Source organism: Lemur catta, chromosome 18 (assembly GCF_020740605.2).
Source record: "Lemur catta isolate mLemCat1 chromosome 18, mLemCat1.pri, whole genome shotgun sequence".
NCBI lineage: Eukaryota > Metazoa > Chordata > Mammalia > Primates > Lemuridae > Lemur > Lemur catta.
In genome coordinates, this window is record NC_059145.1 from 42,594,167 (window position 1) to 42,618,832 (window position 24,666).

At 50.3% G+C, this 24,666-nt stretch overlaps 1 protein-coding gene across 8 annotated transcripts in view; it reads right to left on the reverse strand.

The window, feature by feature from the left end:
- ZDHHC3 (zinc finger DHHC-type palmitoyltransferase 3) overlaps positions 1-24,666 on the reverse strand; it is a 50,772-nt gene that overhangs the window by 3,128 nt on the left and 22,978 nt on the right. For 4 of the 8 annotated variants that reach the window (XR_006729930.1, XM_045530883.1, XM_045530884.1 and 1 more), the window contains 5 exons: positions 18,632-18,756; positions 14,351-14,447; positions 13,602-13,683; positions 13,391-13,486; positions 10,066-10,196 (listed from right to left, as the gene is read on the reverse strand). Coding sequence is in view for 7 of the 8 variants with exons in the window: in XM_045530883.1 (XP_045386839.1) it covers positions 10,066-10,196; positions 13,391-13,486; positions 13,602-13,683; positions 14,351-14,447; positions 18,632-18,756 (531 nt within the window). In the remaining variant the exon portion in view is untranslated. Of the gene's footprint in view, positions 1-5,970; positions 7,635-10,065; positions 10,197-13,390; positions 13,487-13,601; positions 13,684-14,350; positions 14,448-18,631; positions 18,757-24,666 lie in introns of those variants that run through there. The other 4 variants (XM_045530885.1, XM_045530886.1, XM_045530888.1 and 1 more) reach the window with 3 other exon arrangements.

The window sequence follows — 24,666 nt, forward strand, 5'->3', positions numbered from 1 at the left end:
CCGTGACTCAGACAGAGGGTGCTGGAGTGGGGGAGAAGCCCAAAGGGGCTAAAGACAGAGCCCGGCCACCTCTCCAGGCCCACAACGCCCTCCTCAGAGGCTTCGACCCCAGCGGGGCCGCTGCTTTCTCCGTCTCTGCTGGAAGCCAGGGCAATCTGCTGTGGGTTTGCTGGACATGGCACTGCTCTTTCACATCACTCAGTGGCACCTCAGAAGGATCTCTGCGTACCTAGTTCTAGGTTTTCTTTTCCACACAAGATCCTACGTAACTGGGATAATCCTTTGTCATGCAAAAAGAGAAACTGAGGCACATACACAATCTGAGATCTGACCATACCCTAGGCCAATTCTTCTCCAGCACTCTTTCTTCCCACACCATCTCAGCGATGTAAGTTTCTTGACTTTTGAAAAAACTCTAAATTAAAGAATCTGATCTCAAAGTATCTCCTCATGTGATACCTACTAATTACAAAGGGAACGACAGTACATTTACAGCAGCTATCACCTTCACCCAGTGATCAAAGTTAGCATCATGAATACGACACACATCAACGTCACTTGCCTCCCGACGCGGCCCACCGAGGACGCGCATCACTGCAGTGGTGCTCCTGCCCCAGACACACAGCCTCAGCCCCGTCACGAGAAAACATCTGACAAACACGAACTGAAGGAGAGAGTACCGGCCTGTAACCTTAAAGCGTCAAAGTCCGATGAAAATGTTTTGGAACCAGATGGACACGTTGGTTGCGCGACATTGTGAATGTACTAAACGTAAGCTTTAAAGTGGTTCATTTTATGTTATATGATTTCACCGCAATTTAAAAGGAAGGTCAGGGTCATGAAAGACAGAGGAAGACTGAGGAACTGTCACAAACCCGAAGACACTAAGGAGACACACACAATGATGCAACGTGGGATCCTGGGACAGAAAAGTATATTTGTGGGACAACTGGAGAAATTTTAATAAGGCCTACAGATTAGTTAGTAATGTTGTGTCAGTAAATTTCCAGGTTTTTTTTATATTTGCACTATGGTTGTATAAAATGTTTACCTTTGGTGAGACGGATTGAGGGGCACAGGGGAACTCTTTGTACTGTTTTTGCCACTTTTTTGTAAGTCTGAAATTATTTCACAGTAGAAAGTTAAAAAATAAAAAATCATCTGAGACACAAAGATTTACACAGTACAAACTCGATCACTTGAATTATAATAATGAAAAGTTGGAAACAACCGAAATGTCCAATAACGATGGCTAAGTAAATAATTCAACAAAGCAGAACGCTATGCAGCTATAAAAAACGGCGTTAGCACAGTTTACATGACACTGGAACACCTGTCTGTGTGGTTACCTTTGGGGATGGAATTTTAGATAATTTGTTTCTTTCTGTAAACTTCTTACACGGTCCAAGTTTTCACCAATGAGCAGGTGTTACATTTATGATTAGATCAAAAAAAGCTGTTTCAGAAAATGGGCCTTGTTGACACAGTCTTGAGGGACCCTCCTGTGGGTCACGACTGCCCCTGACTGCCCCTCGCCAGGCCTCCCTCCCCAGCAGAAGCAGCAACGACCAACGGAGCTAACTTGCTTTGGGGAGCCTGTGTTCCCTTCCTGGGTGATCATCTGTCAAGAAGTATCCTTTAACTTGATGGCATGAGAGCTGGGACACCACGTGGCACACCAGGCTACAGGGAGACACCCAGAAATGATTGGCTGTATCCACGCTGACTTGGACTTATTCACAGTCTTGAGGGCTCCTTGTGAGGAGGAGGACATTAGTCCTGACACTTGGCAGATGGGGAAATGAGGTTCCAAGAGGCCATGACAGTGGCCAAAGCTCATCTGGCTGGTTATGCACCAGAACCGGGACTAGAACTAGCGTCTTCTCTCTGCCCAATGTGTTTCCAATTCTGCTGCAAACCCCCACTCTGCCTGTGCTGAGCTCAAGGTCAGAGAAAAGCTGTAGAGGGGAGTGAAAGCAAGAGCCCACCGGATTACTATTTTCCATTCATGTGGCATGCTCCCAGATGAGCACGCTTGGATTATACTCAAAGGTAGCAAGTATACACAGTACTTCTACAATATGTTGAGCTCTTCAACAAGGTCATAAGTATTCCAGACAGAACATGGCCTGCCTACCAAATTTTCTCAGTAGTTAAGTGGATAAACATTCAAGGAGTGTCGACTTTGAGTTTCGAAAGGAGAGAATATTCCAAATGAATCTTTTTTTATTTTATTTATTTATTTTTTTTGAGACAGAGTCTCACTGTGTTGCCCGGGCTAGAGTGCCATGGCATCAGCCTAGCTCACAGCAACCTCAAACTCCTGGGCTCAAGCGATCCTCCTGCCTCAGCCTCCCGAGTAGATGGGACTACAGGTATGTGCCACCATGCCCGGCTAATTTTTTCTATATATTTTTAGTTGTCCAGCTAATTTCTTTCTATTTTTTTTTACTAGAGACAGGGTCTTGCTCTTCCTCAGGCTGGGCTGGAACTCCTGAGCTCAAACAATCCACCTGCCTCGGCCTCCCGGAGTGCTAGGATTACAGGTGTGAGCCATTGAGACCGGCCTCCAAATGAATCTGATGTATAAAAAGGGCCCGAGGGCTGCTTTTTCCTGGCAGAACTGAATTTTGAGTTCTATGTGGATTTAAAAGTGTCTTGAAAGCACAGTTTTTAAACTTGAGGTTTGCAGAGGAGCAGTAATACCCACTTTAGGCTCACGAGAATGAAAGTGGTTGATTTCTGGTAAGCGGGCAATGGTTTACGCCAGCACCTCTTGCAGGGTGTGTGTGACCTGGGCCTTCTGGCCCAAATCTGTGTGGGTAACACATGAACTGTGATCTGTGAACAAAGCCACCAACACCCCAGGATGAATGTATGAGGACTAGGGCTCCTGAGGGAGGCAGATACCTGGGCATGTGCTCTGCACAGAGGCAGCTGGGACCCCCAGAGCAAGAGGAGGCTGCCTCCCTGCTCCCTACGTCCTCAGACATAGTCAGAGCCCACACAAATGTGCCTCTTCGTAGCTGGCCAGATAACAGTCTTCCTTCTTCAGTGGTTTCACACTTTTACATTGTTAACCCACAACAGGAAATATTTTTCTGTTGCAATCCAGAACATATGCATACACACATGCCCCCAAAGTTTCATGAAATAATACTTATCCTACAATGTGTAATGCAGGTGAAAAATTTCTTTTAAAAAGTGTTGGTTGCAAACCATTAACAGCTGTGGCCCATGGTTTGAAAAGCACAGCTCTAACACAACTAAAGCCATACCATGGCAGACACTATACATTATATTCATTGCCGTCATTTAATCCTCACATCAACCTTGTGATTTGGATTATCATCCCCATTTTACAGATAAGACAACTGAGGCTTAAGGAAGTTACTGCCCAAAGTCATACCTTGGTAGCAGGTGTGGTGATAAGTACCCAAGCAGGGATTTGAACCAAAGACTATTATCACCTCATGTGCAGAAATTCAGGGCGTCCTTTAGGTCCATGCTAGAGCACGTGCCTTCCCCCAGTGCTCCCTCGGCAGTGCTCGCCATGATTCCCAGGGCCAGCTTCAGCAGCCCCGCCAGTGTGCACGTGCGTGAGGCTGGCGCCGGCTCCCAGGGGCCACTCTCTGCTTTGCCACGGCGAGCATGCTGCTCAAGTCAGCGAGGATTTTTTTCTTGAGGGAGAAAGTGGGAACAGAAGGCTTCAATCTGAGAGTAGATTGGTCAGTGGCTTGTTTCTGTTTCGCTAATAATTCTTTATCTTCTGGGAGGTGATTCTCAGGTCAGGGATGTATTTAAAGAGGCAGCCATGTGGGTGTTGAGGCCCAGACGGAAAGCAAAGGCCAGGACACACGCACATGCCTGGGCTCATATAACGCTGCTGGCTGTAGATTGCTTTCCCCGGCCACCACTTCCATCTGGTGGTCTCCTGGTGCTACTTTCTCTCCCCATTCTGGCTCTTTATCCAAAGGGGCCTGTGGTCCAGAGGTAGGTTTGACTGATGAGACTCACAAGGAGTGCTGGGCAGGCTAATCATTTGGCTCCGCTTCAAACAGAGCTTCAGTGTTTGCTTGGCATTCATTTGGTGAGGAGGCCACCGGTCATGAGGGAAGAAGGGCTCAGTGGCTTCTCAGCGGTGGGAGCAGCTGCCCGTCACACAGTCGGCACACTGGACCCTGTCCCGCACCAAGTCCAGCAGCACACAGGACGCACACCTTCAGCAGGCGTCAGGGGTCATCTGAAGGGGGATTCTCAGACGAGTGTGCAGCAGAATCACCTGGAAGGCTGTTAAACCCCGGACTACTGAGCCCGACTCTCAGTGTCTGGTTCAGCAGGCCCGAGAACGTGCATCTCTAACAAGTTTCCAGGTGCTGCTGCTGGTCTGGGAACCACAATACCCTTGGGAGAGATTCTAGCAAGATCTTTCTTTCTTCACGTTTCTTTGATATTTAAGGGCCCCTTCTAGGGTGGGACCCCTGTCCTCTACTGACTGGCTCACCCTTTAAGCTGATGCACTGCAAGTTTTGAAAGAAGAGAAAGTTAAAACCCATTAGCCTGGCTGGGAGAGCCCGGCCCAGCCTCCCAGAGATGAGTCTCTGTGTGATGCCAACCTCACGTAGGTGTTTAATGTTTGCTAATTTACCTCATCGGAAAGGCTTCTGTGTCGGGATGGTGGATTTTAACTAGCAGCCTAGCCAGATGAACAAAAGCTGGTAATACTTTGGGCTCTTCTAAGAAGGAAGTATGGTAGTACAAAAACAAAATGGTATGACCAAAAGGAGACTTGGCATGTGCATTTCTACCCAAATGCACTTTGTGTACAGGATGTCACCAAGCCCATGCAAATCTGCATCGATTTGTTTGGACCTAAGCCTTTTGCATGTTCAGTCTGGTTGCTATGATACAAGTCTGAAATTGACAGCCAAAAAGAAACTTGGGGATCCCCTAATCCAACACGCCACATCTGTATTTTTCATATCCACTCCCCAGAGCCCACATTCTGAAAGACTGGCCACTACTGGTTCATTTTCCCATGAGTGCACCGTTCAGTGCCATCAGAACTCCTGTGCCCGAGCAGAAAGCCGGGGCGGCCTTTGTGTCAAGAGATGTCCTTTTTCATCACATCTAGAAATACTGACGAGAGCTCAGGGGTGCCTTTTCTTCCTGTGTGGACAGGCTGGGAACCGATCCCTGTTGCAAATGACAGCCACAGTCCTCGGCCAGTGTGCTCTCAGCGATGAGGGAGGGCCGCAGCTGCAGCACTGCCTCCCCGGGCTCTGTCCTGAGGGCCTGATCCTGCTAAACTGCCCCAGAGTCACTGAACAAGCCATGCTTCTTGCATGCTCACTCCCAAGTGAACTGCAAATTTTAAAAAAGGCATGTGGAGAACAGACACTATAAACTAGATCTAAAACTGCATTTTTTAAAAAGATGTAGGATCTCAGCCTTGACTCTATAGCACGATTAGCGCAGCAGAGGCAAGTCAAAGTTCATTTGGAAAGGTTGCAGAGTTCTGGTTAAATGTCTGGGGGATGAGCTTTCTCAGCTTTCATCACTTAACACCAGAGAGGGGAGCGCCACAAAGGAATGGACCAGAATGGTGTGTGGAGGTTTTCAGTCATTTCCTGTGGTGGACTTTGCTTCCTGCTGGGTGGGCAGAGGAAAATGGGTCTCCTCCTACCTCCCATCCCAGGAGCAAACTCCGCAGACTTGATTTTTCCTGCAGCAACTGAAGCTCAACACCACCAAGGAATCCATTCAGGTTGCAGAAAGCAAAAGGAGAGAGGTCTGGCGGGGCAAGTTTGTCCAAGAGAGACACCATAGACATCCTTTAAAAACGAGATATAAAAGCTTCATTCAAGAGAGGGAGCAATGAAACCCTCACCCAGAGAAAACTCAAGTAGACTGTGGACAGCCTGCGCTCCCCTAAGGGTAACGTCGCAAGAGACAAGAGCTAAATCAGAAGAGGTTTTGGAAAAATTTTATTGCATTTTCTTTCCATGTGGAAGCACTGACAGAATTGAAAAGAGGCAGCATGTTCCACTTACTTTTCTGAAAAATCACATGGCTAGGTTAACTTTCTTCCTACCCAGGACTGGATTGAATAAACCTTATCCCCCACTCCCACCCCAAGCAAAAGCTAAAAAAGGGGGTTTATGGCAATCGTTCAGAAGACAATCAATGTGTGAGAATTCACAGATGGTCAGTATTGGGCTTTGCTATCTTTGCGTTTGGAGGGGCTCCCCGCTTCCCACCTCTCCCCAGTGTCTCCACCACCTCCTTCAAAGACCGGCGCGGGCCGTGCCCCCAGGTGGAAAGCCCACCCCAGCTCAGCGCCGCAGGCTCAGGTGTGCCTGCCAGTTCCAGCGAATGCGCGGGGCTGTAATGGCCCAGCATCACCGTCAGCCCCGTGCCAGGACTCCAGCCTCCCAGGTTAAAACATAGATTAAGACATGGGTACGTGGACACCTATGGTCTTAAATATCAGACAGTGACTCCACTTTAGAGGGTTACAAACCGAGGAGAATGGGTAGACGGCAGGGCCGTGTGTTGGGCACAGGTGCCTGTGGCCCTCAGAATTAACACTGCTTAATTGACATCTTGCTGGGCAAGGGAGGTGGGTGGTAAGAGGAAGTAGATGTAACAAAGGAAAATGGAGCTTGCCTGAAATTGCATAATTTTTTTTTCCTCCTTTGATTGTATAAGGCATTTTGAACTGGAAAACTTCTTTCCTTCACACGTTTCCAAATAATCAGATGGAATTGCTGATTTCGAATACAAATAAGACCCCTTTCGGCTCTCTCTCAATACCCCAAAAATCATTTTCCACACTTCAAGCCCACGAAGTACAAGGCAGGCAACCAATTTTGTGAATTAGGAGGCAAACTGTGTCCGCTTGGGGGCTGAGGCCACTGTGCCAAGTGCCCTTCTGAAGGCTCCTGCCCTGATCCTGCCCCTCTCGGGCCTCAAGGGGTAAGCATCCGTCTTCGGTGAGGTTTTAAGTCCCTTCGGGGGGCCTGCCACTGCCTCCTGGGCAGCGGGAGGTCAGGCCCCTCCTGGCTTTCCTACGCATCCCCCACCAGGCGTCCGACTGGTCCATCCACGCACAGCGTCACGTCTCAGTTAGTAGAAGTGGGCACAGCCGGGAGACAGCACCCTCCACATTAGTCATGCCAGACAGACAGCAGAGAGGAAACCAGAGGCCAGAGAAGTGATTTTAAAAGAGGGGTTAAAAAAAAAAAAAAAGAGAGCAGCTTCAATCACCAAAAAAATCGAAAGGATGATTTTGAAAAAATAAAACATGGGGACTTTTTTTTTTCTCTGCAATGCTCAGCCATTTTACTTGAGACATAAAAAAAGGTTCTAAGAGTAGTTGTTTTGCTTTTTCGGTTTAAACATTCATGTGAACGGACCGGACGGTAGTGCTGTGATGTGGTTTGTGTCTGAGTGGCAATGCTGGTCAGGGTCCTTCAGACCACATACTGGTACGGGTCTGCCTTCCCTTGGTCTGGCGTGGCAAAGGGGCTGGCCCAGCCTAGAGAGAAGGGGTGGCCAAAAACGGCTTTCATGTTCATCCATTTTGTTTTTTTAGCCCATCTTCTCTCTTCCTTTTTCAATTGTTCTATGCCCTGAAAACAAGAACAATCATACTTTCAGTCAAGCACTTCATTGCTCTGGTTTCTGGGGAGGGACGGCCATAGCTTGAGGTGAACGGAGCACATGCTTCCTTTGTAAAGCAGTAAAGCTAGCTACAGAATGCATCTTTCTCCTCTTTTCCTCATAAAAAGTATTACTAAAAAAAAATATACTTTTTTTTGGTGGGCACACATTTACCCATTTACCTCCAAGAAAGGAGGGGAAAATGAACAAAATTAGCAGGTGCTTAAGCCATTGTTCCTGATTATGCCGATCCGGTGTGTTTGAGTCAAGGAGCACGTCTTATCCAGGTCTGGGTCCTCACTGGGCTCTGCAGAGGGGCTTTTAAGAACCCCCGAGCCGGGCTGTGCATGGGCGTGCCGCCAAGGCTTCGCATGAGAAGCCGCAGAGCTGGTGGGAGCTCACGATCGTGACAACCAACGACAGCCGATATTTTGGGATAGGTTCCTAGGAAGTCTGAAGCTACCATGACCAATTTGCAGACAAAAAAAAAGTAACAAATCAAATGCTCTGGCGCTGTGAGTCCCGCCAGCCTGGGGGTTCAGGAAGCACCTGGCTTAGTGGGGCTGGCGAGACACAAACTGAGGAGGTCGAGCGGGAGGGAGAGACCACGGGTGAGGGGAGAAGTCACCACAGAGAGGAAGGAAAGGGATTAGTAGAGGTTAGAGGGCGGCACGGCCAGGCCAGGGAGCCTCAGTCATGGTCTCCGGGTGCTCCTCTGGGGAGCCGCGAGGCGGAGACCAGCGCTGCGGCTGTGCAGCCCCCTGCTCAGTCTCACAGGCAGAATGGGGCTGGGGAGAAGCTGCTCCCTTCTTCCTTCTTCAGATGGGCTGGTCAGCTGCCAGAGCAGCCGACCAAAGGGCAGCAGCTGAGATGCGGCCCCTGGGCAGAGGGACAGGAGAGCAGCAGCCTGGCAGGAGCGGGGCCGGGCGTGTGTCTGCTGTGGTCCCTGGTGAGGCGGGGCCTGGGGGCACAGCCCAGGCAGCTGGGAAGGACACAGGGCAAGGGGAAGACACCCTGTCCCACGGGCTGCAGGGCCATTGTTCCTTTCTCCTTTCCTTTCCAGGAAACATAACCCCTGTAGGAATGGCCTTGACAGGGAAGAAAACTAGGCCCTGTGCCATGAAAGTTTGCCCTCTGGCTCCCCCAGACCAAGGCCTGTGTGGCCCGGTAGCATCCCAGCAGCAAGTGGGGCCTGACAGTCACCTCTGGGTCCCTTGCAAGTCTTATGCAGGGAAGCTGGTCACATTTGCTGCTTGAATACACGGCTGGATCTACACCACTGCCTATAATTTTTACAAGAATTCTTTTGTGACGATATTTCTTATAAAAGAGATAAAGTTGCTGAAAGCCCCCTAACCTTCTAAACCATCGGGAATCCCCACAGATCCAAATGGCACTCTGGCAGTCAGCAGCCCTGTCCCTTCTCTTCTCTGCACACCGCCTCGCTGCACCCACAGGGGAGGGGAGCTCAGCACAGCGGTAAGGACTGTCTTCCTGCAAGCCTCCATCTAGCGCTGACAAAGGCCCCGCCAGAGCCCCTAGACCCCTGCTGAGGGCTGCCACTGAGGGGACTTCAGGACACCAGGAGTGGTATGAGAATGGACCCACAACCTCATGACTCTTCTCCTCACACCTGGAGCTAAGTGCCGCCTCTTCCCAGAGCCCCTTATCTGGACCCCAAAGCCAAGAAAGGAAGAAACGCCCACATTGGGACCTTGGATTGACCACCTTGAGGCTTCCAGACTCCTTAAGAAGGCCAGGAGGCGGCCGCAGGGGAACCCGGCGAGTGGCTTCAGTCTAGCCAAGCCGGCAGCTTCAAAGCTCCCAGAGAGCTGGTGGGCGGGCTGTGAGGTGGTAGAGGGGGTGGGAAGAAGGCAGACGAGAGCCAGGGCCGACCCAGGCAGAGAGGACCCAGGGGCCAGGCAGGAGCCTGCTGCCCTGGGGCGGAAGGCAGACCTGTCTCCTCACTCGGCCTCAGGACGCTGTCACGGCATCACCACCTATGAAAAGCTGACCCTGTCTGGTCCAGCTGGGTTAGGGCGCCCTTTTGACCACCACATCACCAAGCCTGTGGCCCCCAGATGGGAAGGGTGTCCCCAGTGCCTAGCGGAGTGCCCAACACAGAGCAGTGTGTAAGGAGGGGCCATGATAGGGGATGGAAGGAATCGCGACAAAGGCAGCCTTTCAGTCAAGGCTGCTGGGCCCCATTCCTGCCATGAACTGCTGTGGCCGCCCCAGGACTGGAGGGAGGACTCGTGTGAGCATGAAGGAGACCCAAGTGTCACTGCAAAGGGAGGAACTGTGCCCTGCACCTGGGGGGTCCAAGCAGCCCTCTCAGCAACACCGTCCCTGGCTTCCCGGCCCTGGGTGCAGAGGAGGTGGGCAGGGCCGCCCGCTTACCGTCTCATCCGTGCAGATGGAGTGCACCTGGGTCCCAAACATCACCGATGTGAAGATGAGGAAGAGCAGCCCCTCAAAGCACAGCAGGATGAGGAGGATCACCGTGGTGGGTGGCGAGAAGGAGCTGCACTCTGAAAGAGAAGGAACACGCGGGGCTCGGGGCTGCCCCACCTGGGCTCCCACTCTGCCCCCAGGCCCAGCCGCGCTTCCCCGCCCCTAACACAAAGCATTCCTTGCTCACCGCCCCTGGTGCCAAGCACAGTGCCCGGCACATGGAAGGACTTAGGAAGGACTCTTTCCTGAGGCCTGACGACACCACAGGGACCCTCCTCTCCTCGGAGGGTGCGAGGCGGCACGCAGGCGGCGAGGCCTGGGCGTTCCTATTGACGCGCTGCCCTCCCCGCGCCCCCGTCTGCTCACAGGCCAGAGGGAAGGGCAGGTGTGGAGGATCATTGGTGGCTGTGGGATTTGAAGCTTGGCGGAGGGCAGTCCCACTGCTGGTGTTTGGCCCTGAACACAGTGTGAGTGATGCCTTCTTCGGGCATCACTGAGGCCCCTTAGCCCTGAAGGCTGCGGCGTCAACTGAAGAGACACCGCGCAGAGTAGGCGCTTTCACTGTCCTGCTCCTTCCCAAGAGCCCACCCTAATCTGGCGTGTGACCTGAGGCAAGTCCCCAGCCTCTCCAGGCCTCACCTCCTCCACTGTAAAGCAGTGAGTTTTGACTAGGGTGTGATTTGATTTGAAGCAGTAGAATCCTTTGTCTAACAAAGTCTACATCGGAAACCCGGCCCATGGAAGCAGAAAGCAGAGGTGCCGTGGAGATGGTAGGGGTGAGCAGGGACGGGAGCCCTGGAGGATGTGGACTCAGCTGGTGGCGGGGCGGCAGAGGCTAGGCCCCTTGGGCGGCACTATTTACCCAAGGACTCTTGCCCTTGAGGGCAGCTGCCGGGCTGGGCAAGCCGGGGTTGTGTCTGTTTCTCTTGCTTCAGTGCTCAGGCCAGTATCCCTGGCTGGGGAGGTCAGATCCTGGAGGGCACAGTCGGGCTTCTGGCTTCGGGAATTCGGGGAGTAAGTGTCCCCTCTGAGCTGCCCTGCTGGCTCCCTCACAGCAGTGGCAGGAAGGGCACGGGAGGTCAAATGTGAGCACCATATGGGTGGTAGGGTGAGAAGCATCTAATCTCAAATGCTTTTGTCTCCTCGGGTTTCCCTGGGAACCTGGTTCCCTGCTGGGCAGGGCTTAGTCAGGGTGGCCCACAGGCCTCATGGGCGGGTCCTGGGTGGCCGCAAGTATGGCAGCTGCTGCCTGGCCACAGGCTGGGCACAGTGCTGGGAAGAACTAAGTCTGGCAGACAGGGCAGGGCATGAATCCTGGCATCAACTCCTGATCATGAGCTGTAACAATGATGGCCCCACGAATAGTCTGTTCCTGCCTGTCTTTCCCAGCCTTTCCATTGTGGAATCACCCGTTTCCTTATGTACTTGTTTGACATCTGCCTCTCCCACTACACTTCAGACTCTGGGAGGATAGGGACTTCGTTTTGCTCAGGGCTGTACAACCAGCCTTGGAACAATGCCTGACAACAAAAGAATCTGGGCAAGCAGTTTGGGCTTTTTGAGATTTCTTTTTCTCTTCTGTACCAGGGAATGATTAAGAATTCACGAGTGAACATCTGCACAGCTCGGCCTCTGCCCAGCATGAGCACACTGGGGTGCTTGCTGGATGGGGGCACTTGCCCCCTCCTCACCTCCCTCGGCTGCCCTAGAGCCAGAGGCAGAGCCCAAGGCCATGGCCTGTTCTCCCTCCTGGCAAAGCTGTAAGCATCCTTCCCCTCCTGGGCTGGGCCCCAGGAATTACAAATGGAGTTTGGGGAGGCAGGAACCAGATCTAGGGAATGTGGAACCACCCCCTACCCTTCTTCAAACATCAACTCAACGTGCCCTCATCCTGGGGGGCAGCTGCCTGGCCCCTCTCACACAAGCTCCTGTGGCCTGACAGCTCCACCAGGCCAGCAGTGATGGCAGTAACTGTCACATACAGTTAACTCTCAGGCCTCCACTTTGGGGACCATCCTGTGCCTTCCCAGCCTAACTGCCATAGGAGCTGGGTGCCTGAAACCAATTCCATGAGGAATCTTGACCGAAGACAACCAAGAGTGTGGCTGGGAGGACCCTGGCCATTGGTGTCAGCCAGACAGGGCTGGAAACCTTGCTCCATACCCAGGCTTGAATTGCAGCCCTCTTCTTAGCTGAGTGATCTTGGGAACTTGCTCAACCTCTGTGAGCCCAGCTTTTGTCAAATGCAAAGTGGGGAGCGCTTTCCTACTCTGCAGGCTTGTAATAAGGGCAAAACAAAGCAGTGCTCAAAAAGCCCTTTGTGCCATGCCTGCCTCCTGGTAGGTGTTAATAAAATGGTCCCTGCTGGCACCATTCCAAAGACAGGGACATTGTGCCTCATTGACAGTCTGTGTTACTCCCATCACTGGCCAAGTCTGTTAACCTAATGACAGGTGGGAGGTGTTCGGGATGGTGGAATGTGCTTGTTGGACTCCCCCGTCAAGTGGCCAAGGCCACACACGGAGTTGATCTGGCTCCCCAGGGCCCGAATGCACTTTCAGGGTGTTCACAAGCCACCAGGGACTTGCTGGTGGCTCACCCAGCCACGCAGAGTGGTAAGTTCTGCAGATACCCACTTGCCCCACCCTCCTCTCCTCTCCCCACCGTCCACTCGCTTGACTCCCCTCACTCTGGCCTACACCGGAACCGTGGCAAGAAAATGCTGAAGTCAGTGTGTACAGGAAGAGCATCAGTCCTAAAGATGGTGACATGAGAAAGGGGACCCGCTGAGGGAAAAACAGAGGAAATGCGATGGTCCTTGCTCGATGTTTGTCTCACAGATTGTGAGTATGGAAGGTCTGGCCTCATTTCTTTTCCTCCAGCATCTATTTTTTTTCCTTCAGGATTTGTGTCATCTTCTGGTTGGAGTTCCTTCCACAGCACTTGCACATTTAAATAAGATACTTCTAAAGAGAATGAATTTGTCTACAATCTTAATGTAAATTAATATCAATACAATCTATGAGCAAGGGTTAAAAAACCACCACCACAAAAACCAAATTAACAAAAAAACTCCATGTTCTAGCCAGAAAGTTAAAAATAGATCTCTGCAAGATCGGGGAAAATAATGACCTTTGATTAAAGTGTCCAGCTTAAAGACACAGAAGCGAAAGGTCTCTGCCAGCACAGCTCCCCTCAGCCGAACTCGCCTCTGTGCCTGCGTGGGCTTGCTCTCTCCCTGGGCACACTCGGTCCGGACTGACTACTTTACCTGTCGAACTGACTTTAAGGGACTGCAATTTTTCACGAAGAGAGATTCGGGCCTCTGCCGGTCCTTTCCTGTTCAGTCCATAGGCTTGCAGGAGATCTAACAAAATGAGGTTGGCCCCTGGCACCATGAAGGAAGCCAAGAGCCTCCCTACCCCCCACTTGGGCCACACACCCACCCTGGAGCAGGGAGGGAAGCCCTGGCACATACTCACTTGTCCAATCTTCTTCAAAGCAATGCAGGAAGTGGAATCCCACCATGATGAGGGCGTGCAAGGAAATGAGAGCTATGTACATCTGAAACAGCAAAGCAGTGCAGACACCATTGTTGTGAGAACCCTCTGACCTCACAAGCTCCTGGGACAGGGGCTCTTAGAACCTCCCACTCAGGAATACTGAATTAGGCTGAGGCCTGACCAGGAGGGGGCCACAGCAGCACCTGGTGATTCTCCCCAGGGTCCCTGCCCCTCAGCCCTGGGTCTGAGGTGAGCAGCCAGCCCTGGAGGGTGTGGAACCAGACCAGAAACAAAGCCCAGTCACTAGGCAGTCTGGGCTGCCTGGGGGGCTCCAGACATGCTGCTTCTTGAAAAGTCAGGGTGCTGACTGCCAACGGCCCCTCCAGTCTTCGTGCTAAATAGACTCCACCTATTGGCAATGCAGGATTTGAGGTCATCACTAAAACTACCTTCTTGAGCCACTTAGGTCCAACACTTGGGATAGGAACCCAGAACACAGCCTTTGCTCATAGCTAATCAACTTGAATCAATTTTCTACACGCTCAAGTGAAGGGCTTAGGAACAGGCACTTTGTTGAGCCAGGGCGATCTTTGGCAGGAAGGTAGAGATCTACGGGGCTAAGCAGAATTCTGAATAGCAGCAAAGAACATCAATGCTGAGAATTTTCAAAGGAACAAGGTGCTCCATTGCTTCACGAAGGGCAAGGCAGAATTCGGAAGCTGACTTACTGTAAACAGGACGAAGTACTTCTGGTTGTTCTCGCCGACACAGTTATTGACCCAGGGACAGTGGTGGTCCATCTTGCGAATGCACCGCTTACAAACACTGAAACAGCCCACAAGTCAGACCTTTAGGGTGTCCCTACGGTGTCGGGAGGGCCCCCAGGGAACACAGGACGCACAGCTCCGGCTCCACTCCTCTGAAATGGCTGCCTTGGGCACTCCAGGGGGTTTCCTGGGTGTGTGTTGCAAGGGGCCTGGAACGCAGGGTCAGGAGCCCTAGGGCCGCAGTCGTTCCAAACAGGGGGACGCAGTCATTCCCCTTCAAGGCCCCTTATCTTGTTTAACATGTAAGTAGGATGGAACGGATATGGCTGAGACAGAGGCTGCTCTCCAGAGGTAATGTAGAGCTTAGAATTCGGTTTACTGAAGAAAAGAATGAAAAAATATTTTGGAAAACTTGACCTAGTGGGCTAAGATACAGAAAACAGCTGCTTATTTTCCCTAAAGACCAAACAACCAAGGGAGGGGTTGTTCCAGATGCACGACTATGTGCTACCAGGGAGGGCATGGCACCTCCACCCTAGAGCGACAAACGAAAGAAGAGAGGGCTATTTCAGAGCAAGGTCAAGGATAGCAGGAAGGGCCAGGTGTGGTGGCTCATGCCTGTAATCCCAGTGCTCTGGCAGGCCTCCACACATACCCGCAGTCACCCTCCCTGCCTTGGCTGTGGGTGGCCCCATGCCTGAGGGCCCTTTCTCCAACCTTTCCACTTGGCAAAATCCACCCTGTTCTCTGAGCCTCCTTCCTTGCTTGGCTTTCCTTGCTCTTGTCCATGGCCATCTCCTGGCATTCCTTTCGAGGACTAATTCCAGGGTCTCATGGATGAGACGCTGTGAGCTGGTGAGCTCCTGGGGCACAGGGACTGAGTGTGCAATAATAGTCACTCAAAAGACCAAATGCCCTAAATGGAGGTGTTTTTTTTGTGTGTGTCCTGGCCTTCCAAGTTTCCCAGGCCCCTTCTTTGTTTCTAAATCATTGTTTTATAAGGTAGCAGGTGTTTCTCTTTCCCTCTTCCTCTAGGTTCCCTACCCTTTTTCAGGGGCTCACATGCTTTGTTTCTCTGGGGCTTCTGTGTGCTCTCCAGGGAGGTATGAGGGCCCTTATTTGGGAGTCAGCCCCCAGGGAGCTGGCTGAGGCTCTCCTGCCCTTCCTGGGTGATGGCTCGGCACAGAAACAGCCACGTCCCATGGGGACTCTGTGTCTCTTCCTACAGCAGCACTTACCAAACTATACGTGGTGGAGGAGTGTGCCTGCCCTGCCTGGGTGGGAGGCTCCTGCGGTCAGGGTCATGTCTCATCTACCTCTATAAGGCTGGAGCCAAACCCAGGGCCCTCCTTAGCCAGGGGCAGCTGCATGAAGGCTCCCACACTGCAGACAGGGAAAGAGCGAGCCTGGGAAATGAGCTCAATCACGTCAGACTGGGATGCTCCAGCAGAGAAAATAAAAAGAAAACAGCAAGAAGGTACTGCACGTATAAGTTTTCATTTTACACCTCACAGGCTAAGACTACAATTATCAGCAAAGAAGACATCTACACCACATTCTGGCTCCAGCTCAGAAACGGTTTTGGGAAACACGGTGCAGTGGAGACAATGGGGGATCTGAGGGCAGATCCTCACTTGGGGCTCTGGGCAAAGAAACTTAGGTTCTCCAAAGCAGCCTCAGAAGTACCCTGATCTCTCAGGGTTGTTGAGAGCACCAAATAATGTATGTAAACTGCTTAAGAAACAATACCCGTATTATATAAATTTTATAAGTAATCATAACCACGAGAAAGACCAAACAAGAATCCAGCAGGGGCGCCAAGCAGCCCATAACTGTCTCAGCCTCAGTGTGCATGTCTGGGCATGGGGGGCCGGGCTGTGGGCCTTGCTAAAGTCAGAGGTCACCACCCGCTCACGCAAGAAGAACCTAAAGCCCTGCCTTGGCATCGCATTTGTGTGAATGGCTCCTCCCACAGGATTTCCACATGCTTCCATGGTCCTTATGAACAGGAGAATCGACATCAGGATGACAACAGCCCTGGGTTTCAGAGTGTCTCTCCTGGGAGGGAAAGACCCACCCATGTACCACAGGGCCAGAGGGACACCTACAGGTCCAAGGTCTGGGTGTGCCTGTGGTACCCACCATAGACTAGGGAACAGAAGCTGTCTCAAACTCTATGGACCCTGTTGGGCAGAGAGGACCCAAATAGCTGGGCACAAACACATGGGTGCACATGTGCACCTCTGCCCAAGTGGGCAAGACTGACATCAACCTCTGGGCTCAACCAATCATGAATAAACCCAGTCTGTCTAGTTTGCTGGGGATTCTGCTTATCCAAAACCGTGGGTCCCCAGATGGCCCGGGCCACCATGTGCCATCACAAAGGAGCAGTTGTCAGCATCCATTCTGAGGCAGGGACAGGCAACTCACAGGCATCCTCACTTGAGTTCATCTGACTCAGCACATCTTGTTTTGCTCAAGCTGATTTGTTTACTAGCACACAAGAATACCTCCCTTGGATCATCCTAGGGAGAGAGGAGAGGAGGAGGTGGTGAGGAAAATGCCAAGCAGTGGAGGCAGCCGAGGGCTCATGGAGGGAAGAGAAAAGAACCACTGTGATCACCCAAAAGTTCTTTTCTACACAGTTAACACCTCCCTGCTTCTGGTCCAGCCTTTATAAACCCAAAACACCCCTAACTCCTTACACATGCTTCTACTAATGAGTAGCTTCCACTTGTTGAGCTAGGTGACTCACACAGTTACTCATATTTAACATTCACAATAAGCTGAGAAAGCTTATTGTGAAGCTCTTTTTACAGAGGAGAAAGCTGAGGTTCAGAGAGAGGCAGCACCTGGCCTGAGGTCCCACAGTGTGGCAAGGGACAGCACTGGACTTCCAACCCTGACCTCTGCAACTTCAAGGAGAGTGCCCCACCACACTGGCCTATGCTGAGGCACCGCACAAGCATGAGCAAGCTGGGCCTTTTATCCAGGTGATGCTTACTTAGAAAACAGGGGCTCCTGAGCCCTAGGGTGGCAGGAAAAGGCTAGACTGACACCCCTATCTCAGGCACAAGAAGCAAGCTGACCCAGAGATAGAACCCCCCAGGAGACAGCGATCACCACCAGCCCTGCCCAAGCTCCTCAGCACTCAGCCTCAAGCAGGCAGCAACCTGCTGGGGAGGTCTGTACATCTCTTTCAGAGAGACAGCACAACATAAACACAATTACATAAAGTTGTTTGAGTCACCCCCAAACTAGAGTTCTAGTGGACAGAGCCCTATCTGAACTTAAAGCCAGAACCACTGCGACCCAATCCTGTCTCTAGTAGTTACTGGCTGTGGGACCTCGGAGAAGTCACTTAACCCTTTGAGCCTTAATTTCCTCATCTAGGGAGGTTGTCCCTGTAGCCATATCTATCCCAGGGGTGACCAGGAAGATGAAAATAAGATGACTGAGGATGAGGCAGGGCAGGCTGAGGGGCCTGGGACACAGCAGGTACTGAGGAGCTGACAATGGCATCTGAATGCTGCAGACTGAGGACTCCCCTCCAAGAGGGGGGCCGATTTTTAGCTGCTCAGATCTCTCACACCCAAATGTCTCCACAGCCATGGCCCGAGGAGGATGACCTCTAACACCAGGAGCAAGTTCTTTCCTCCACAACCCCTCCCCCCACAAACACATACCACAGTCTGAAAAGGAGACCAAGTGATGTTTTTGTATTTCTGTAATTTAGCATTTAATATTCCCTTATAATGATAAAATGCAATTTTTAGCTAGATGTTTTCTTATCAGAAAGACTTAACAAAGAAACTGAAAACAAAAAGGGAAAACTCACCATAGCTAAGATGGGGAAATGATTTTTTAGTTGATTTCTACAATTTCTAGAAGTTTTGTTTAAAAAGAAAGCCTGCATTCAAGGGCAACCCCTTCTTTTTAAGTACTAGATAGTCACAGAATGATTTTTAAGGTTTTGTCTACGGTACCCTTGTGATAAAGCTGTAAGGTAGAAAAAGTGGGAATCCCCTCAATTTCACATATGTCAAAACAAAGGAGGGGACAGTCAAGGGCCTGCCCAAGTTCTACATCAGGTGTGGCAGAGCCAAGTCCTGGAACAGATATCCTGAGCCCACACCAAATGCCCTTTCCCAGCTAGCGGGGGAAGTGTGTGTGTGCAGGGGGCGTGGGGGTGAGGGAGGCGGGTGGTGGGAGGAGAGAGGAGGCGAGCCCCAGCAAGTGTACCTGCAATGGTGGGCTCGGTCGGGCTTGATGCTGCAGCATTTGGGACACTTGTACACCACCTGCCCAGGCTTCAACTGTAAACTCTCGATGAATTCTTTAGTGGCATTTCCTTTGGGCACTGCCCCCTGTAGGAAAGATGAAAGGCATCAGGGTTGGGCCGAGGGTTCAATCGGTTCTAACGTTCTACAGTGGAGAAAAGCAGCAACCACACACACACATGGACAGGACGTTTTGGTACCAACATGTGGACTCTGTGTTCTGAATTATGCCAACATCAAGGAATATTTATTAAGAATTTTCCTGATGGCCAGGCGCAGTGGCTCACACCTGTAATCCTAACACTCTGGGAGGCTGAGGCGGGAGGATCGCTCAAGTTCAGGAGTTCAAGACCAGCCTGAGCAAGAGCGAGACCTCGTCTCTACTAAAAAAATAGAAAGAAATTATCTGGACAACTAAAAATATATATAGAAAAAATTAGCTGGGCATGGTGGTGCATGCCTATAGTCCCAGCTACTCAGGAGGCTGAGGCAGGATTGCTTGAGCCCAGGAGTTTGAGGTTGCTGTGAGCTAGGCTGACGCCAAGGCACTCTAGCCAGGGCAAAAGAGCGAGACTCTGTCTCTAAAAAAAAAAACAAAAAAAAAAAACAAAAACAATTTTCTTGAGGAAATGCCATTTAGGCCACATTAATCCCTTGATTAATTTTCTACACTGAACAGTTACATTGTTCTTGATTATTTTCTATTTTCATTTTGCATATTATCTTCATTGAATCCATTCTTTCCTATATAAATTTTACAATGAGGATTTGACTGACTACTTTTTGGTCTACATTAAATTTCCTGGTAACAGTTTCTCCCTTTCTGAGTTTTCATTGGTGAGCACATATCTAACAGTCCAGTTTTCCCAGATCAAAATTTGCAGCTCCACATTTTAATGGGTTGTGTTTATTGGGATCAAGTCTTATTTTATTTTATTTGTTTACCAGTACTGTTGTTATGAAGGATTGGTAATCTATATTTAGTTCTTAGTGAATCCATAAGCAACTGGGAGCCATTGCCCTCAGGTATTAATACTTGACTTGCTGGCCAGAAGTGCTCTTTGATTTGCTCTCCAATCCTGTTAGTATGCTTGTGAATACTTTGTGTTCTTTGGAGCCAACAGCAGAACCAAAATGCCATAAGAATCTGCTCTTGCTGTGCACTCATCCAAACAGAAGGAAAACAGGCGGTGCACAGTCTAAGCAGGGTCTCGACAACCAACCTTCCCTAAGCACCTACTTGGTGCTGAGCCCTGTGCTCCTACCTAATTGCTGTGGACTCAGGAATCAAAGGTCTCTGCTTCCAGGAGGCTTGTAGTCTTTTGCAGGCTAACAAGCAATTCTAGTAAAAGGGGTTACATGCTGCAGAAGACATTTGTGTTCAGGGAGCACAGAGGATGCAGCAGCAAATTAACCAGAGGAATCAGAATGTGCAGAGCCTTGCTAGGTAGGCCTGTGAGAAAAAAGGGATTCCAGCAAAGGAGGGGCGTGGGTAAAGGTAAAGAGGTGAGGGTGAGCATGGTACATCTGGGAGACAATGAGAAGACTGGGGTGCTGAGCCTAGGGTATGCAGTATCAGTGGGAGGCTGGACTGATGGGCAGGGGCCAGCCGTGTAGAGCACTGAATGCCAGGCCCAAAGGCTGGCATCAGATTTTTCTTTACAGGCAGCCCAGAGCCATTATGTAACACTGGTACTTCAGGAAGAAAACTTAGTTGCTTGTGCTGTATGGATCAGATAAGAAGGAGAGAGTAAAACGCCAGACACTACTTAGGCGGTTACTGTTGATGGTCTAGTAAGGAAGGACTGAACTATAAGGTCAGAAGAGAAGTGGGGAGAAAATTCAGAGATCTGAATCTACAAAATGTGTGGGGAACCAACTTAATATTGTGGTGGTGGAGGGGGTGACGAGAGGGAGGACATAAGCCCCAGTAAGGTTTCCATTTTTAACAGCTGGTAAATGGTGGCACCCTTAAGCCATTGAGAGCACAGAAGAAGCAAGTGGGGAACTTCACCTGCTTGGCCCAGCTCAAACAAGAACCATGTCTAACACCAGGTCAAGTGACATCTATGGGATAAGACTGGGGCCCTCGCCCTCCCACCCCACGGCTCCCGCATCAGGTCTGCATGACACCAGGCTCCACTCCTCAGTGGGCATCCACGAGACAGCACCATCAGGGAAGTTAGTGCAGCATCAGAACAACAGAGCCTGAAACTGCCCCCAGGTCTTGAATGGGCCCATGAGAGTGTGGTTTATTAGGGTGGACAGGTGGGGGTTTCAGGCAGAGCTGGTCGCCCCAGAGTAGGGCTGACGGGCTATAACAGGCCACGTGAGGGGTTCCCAGAGCAGAAGGGATGAGGACTGGGTGTCAGAACCTTTCCTGCAAAAAGAATTCTGGGAGAGGAAGAACCACTGAAGAAACAGAAAAATCTTTAATTGCGGAGAATGCAAGGGAGCTGTGGTTTTGTCTTTTGATAAGAAAATGACTCATAGTGGATAAAGCTTCCAACTAAGGAAACTGCAGAGACAAATCAACCAACAACTGTCTCCTGAAAGTATACACCGTGCCAAGCATGTGGGAAGTATGAAGCAGCGATGGGAGCCCGGGCCTCCAGCAGCGGGTGCAGACACACAGATGCAGCGAGGTGGCCGAGGCCAAGCACCTGGTGAAAGGCATGGCCACCAGTGCATCGGGAGCGAAGGGGAGGCAGGAGGACTGAGGGTGGGGATCCCGGGAAGGCCAGGAAGATCCTGGGGAATGCTACGCAGAAGAGGGGTGCCTGGGAGTAGAAAGACTTCCAGCACGGGCCCAGAGATGGGCCTTCAGACCTCTTGGCCTCTTCCTCATGTGGCTTTGCTGGGCCCCAGCCTCTCCCCTGGTGAGCCTCCCCTTCTTCTGCCTCCAGGAGGACCTATTCGCTCCTGAGATGGGCAGCACATGGCTGCCTTGTCATTCAGAGCAATGACGTGCTTCCCCACTGATATGTCCTGAGGATGAGGAACTGAGGGCTCATGAGTAGCAGGAGACAAGGAGGCAATGAGAAAATCCAGAGGAGCAATTGTCCACACACACACTGATCTCATTGGTGGAGGCTCAGGACTGACAGTGAGGTGGAGATGAGGTCTATTATACCCTTTCAACTCTCTGAAGTGTTTCCTTAAATTTTGTTAAAAAAATGGCATCTTGTTATGTTGCCCAGGCTGGTCTCAAACTCCTGGGCTCAAGTGATTCTCCTGTTTCAGCCTCCGAAAGTGTTGGTTACAGGCATGAGCCACCATGCCTGGCCAAAATATTTTGTTAAAGTTCAAAAAAGATGTAGAAACAAAATCTGGCCTGCAAAATGCAATCAGATGTCAGGAAAGCCTATGAAAAATTTTAAAAGCAAACAAACTGGTAGACAAGTACCACATGGTATGTACAATGCCATTTAAAATGTAGTTTTGGATATTAAATATGCTATAAAAATATATAACTACTGACATGGGAAACATCTCTGGTAGGTTATATATACACACACACATATATGAACAGGAAAAAAGACAAAGATACACCCTCTTAAAAAAAAAAAAAAAGCCAGGCATGGTGACTGACACACGTCTGCAATCCCAGCTACTCAGAAGGCTGAGGTGGGAGGATTGCTTGAGCCTAGGAATTCCAAGGCTGCAGTGAGCCAGCCTGGGAAACAGTGAGACTTCACCTCTTAAAACAAAACAAAGAGACATGCAAAAGTCTTAGTTGTTATCTCATGTAGTAGGATCACAGGTACTTTTTATTTTCTTGACTATATTTCTTAAATGTTCTATTACGAGCATACAGCTTTTGCAATAAGGAAACAACACATTAAAAACGAGCCAAAAAAAAAAAAAAAAAAAATCTCAAGAAGGAGCCATCTAAAGAAGGAATATGAGCACCTTTCCTGAAGTGTGTAACCAAAGTGCTATTACTGTCTCATCTGGAGACATCCAAGGGCCCCCCGTGAGGCACTGGTGAAGGGCCTGGGGCTGCAAGTGTTCAGGAAGGCAAGGCGGAGCCCGGATCACACAGCACAAGTGGATCTCCAAGGGGGCCTGGGAAGGGCCCAGATGGAGGAAGGGGTCTCACAAAAGCCCAGAGGGCCTTATTTTTCATTCTCTTTAACTCAAAAGTAATTGAGTTTGGGCAATTGTGTGACCTTTTGTGATCCTGAAACCACAACACTGCAACTGGAAGACACTATCGTCACATGTACAAGAGAAAAAGTGCAAAGGGACATCATGTCCCCCCAGGACATGAAGCCATGGGGCTGAGTTTTCCTAAATGAAAGCCCAGGTGGTTTTTTGTTCAGGCTCAGTTTTTAAGATGGTCCCAGCCACTAGAATTTGCTGTAAACCCCAAAAGACCCTATGTAAAAGGCTATAAAAGGAAACCCCTAAACCGTAAAAGGCAATCAGAGCTCTCACGTGGTATTCTCATGGTTGCCTGTTATTCCAGACCATGATTAGAGACATCCTTTAGCAGCTCAGCCTTTGGAAAAGTATGTCCCTCCATTTGCATAAATCTCCTGGAAGGCTCATCCCCATTCAGGACAGGCCCCACTGCCCAGCCACCTGCGCCCATCGCTCAGAGCCAGAGAGCAGCTGGGCCAGCCTGGAGACCGAGGAGTCTGTGACACGTGAGCTTTCTAGTCTCTGCCTCACACCGACTTTCTTTTTTTTTCTTTCCTTTCCTTCCTTCCCTTCCCTCTCTCTCTCTTTCCTCCCCTTCCCTTCCCTTTCCTTCCTTCCTTTTTTTTTTTAAGGATATTATGCTCTTCTGGGCTCATCTCCACAGATGAACTAAGAACTCCTTGTTATTAGTTCATGGTAAAGAACTCTGTTCTGCACGATCCTGGACAGATGGCGGGCTGGAAGGCCTGCTGAGACAGTCTTGCCACTGATGTCCCACTTGCACTACTGAGACACACCGAGTCCTCCCATTCTTACACACTTCACAGGGATGTCTTAAAGATTCACATTACTGCAGCCTGGCAGATCCAAATGCACTGAAGTAATACTTGGTCATGATTTTTTAAGAAAGAAAACATAGATGAAAAAATGAAAAAGGGAAAACTCACTTTTTGATCACCCAAGAGGAGTACTACTAACATTTTGAAGGACATTCTTTCAGTCTTTTCTCTTTGTACACAGTAAGCTACAAACACTTTCAAAAATCTATTGATCCATAAAGATGGATCATATAGCTACCAAAATATATATTTGGTCCCATAGTGGAATCAGTTTAAATCTAGTTTAAAAGAAGTGTGTAGAAGCTGTTAAAGTTTTTCTGCTCTGGTCATGGCAGAACTCTTTCTCTTTCCAGCCTCTCTGCACAGAGCTCTGCGTTCCTGGGGGGAAAGAATGTAATGTGTACGTGTGCGTGTGCGTGCATTTGGGTGGTAGGGGTAGGGTATGATGTGCCTTCATCAACCATTCCCCTTAGTGGCTAGCCCAAACTTCTAGTACCTTCCTCATCCCGTGCCCACTCCCTTTCCTATTTCAGAGAACATTGAGGATGTTGGAGCTAAACGCCTTGCACATTTCCTACCTCCCTGAATCCACCAGTCCCCACTGTCTTGGAGGATGAGGCTCCCAGCTGACCCTGGCTCTCAGGGACCCCTTACTATTACCTCTGAGCTTAGCCCTGTGTTCTTAGCCAACTCCACATCCTCCCCTCCCCTTAGCAGCTAAGCTTCTTGAAGCACTGTGTGCTTAATGTCCTTGCTCACCTCTCACTTGCCCTTTAGTCCACTGCTTTCTGGCACCTGTCCCCTCCACACCAGGAAACTGTTCTTGACAGGCCATTGAGCAACTCCCTGTGGCCAAATCCAACTCTTAGCCCTCATCTTCCTTGGAGTTTCCTCACTGACCACTCCCTCCTTCCTGTCTGGGGGGGCTGTGCCTCACCTCTCTGCTTGTGACCCCACCAATCCTGGTCACTGTTGTTCCCCAGGTATCCACCTGCAGCCTTATTCCCTGCTC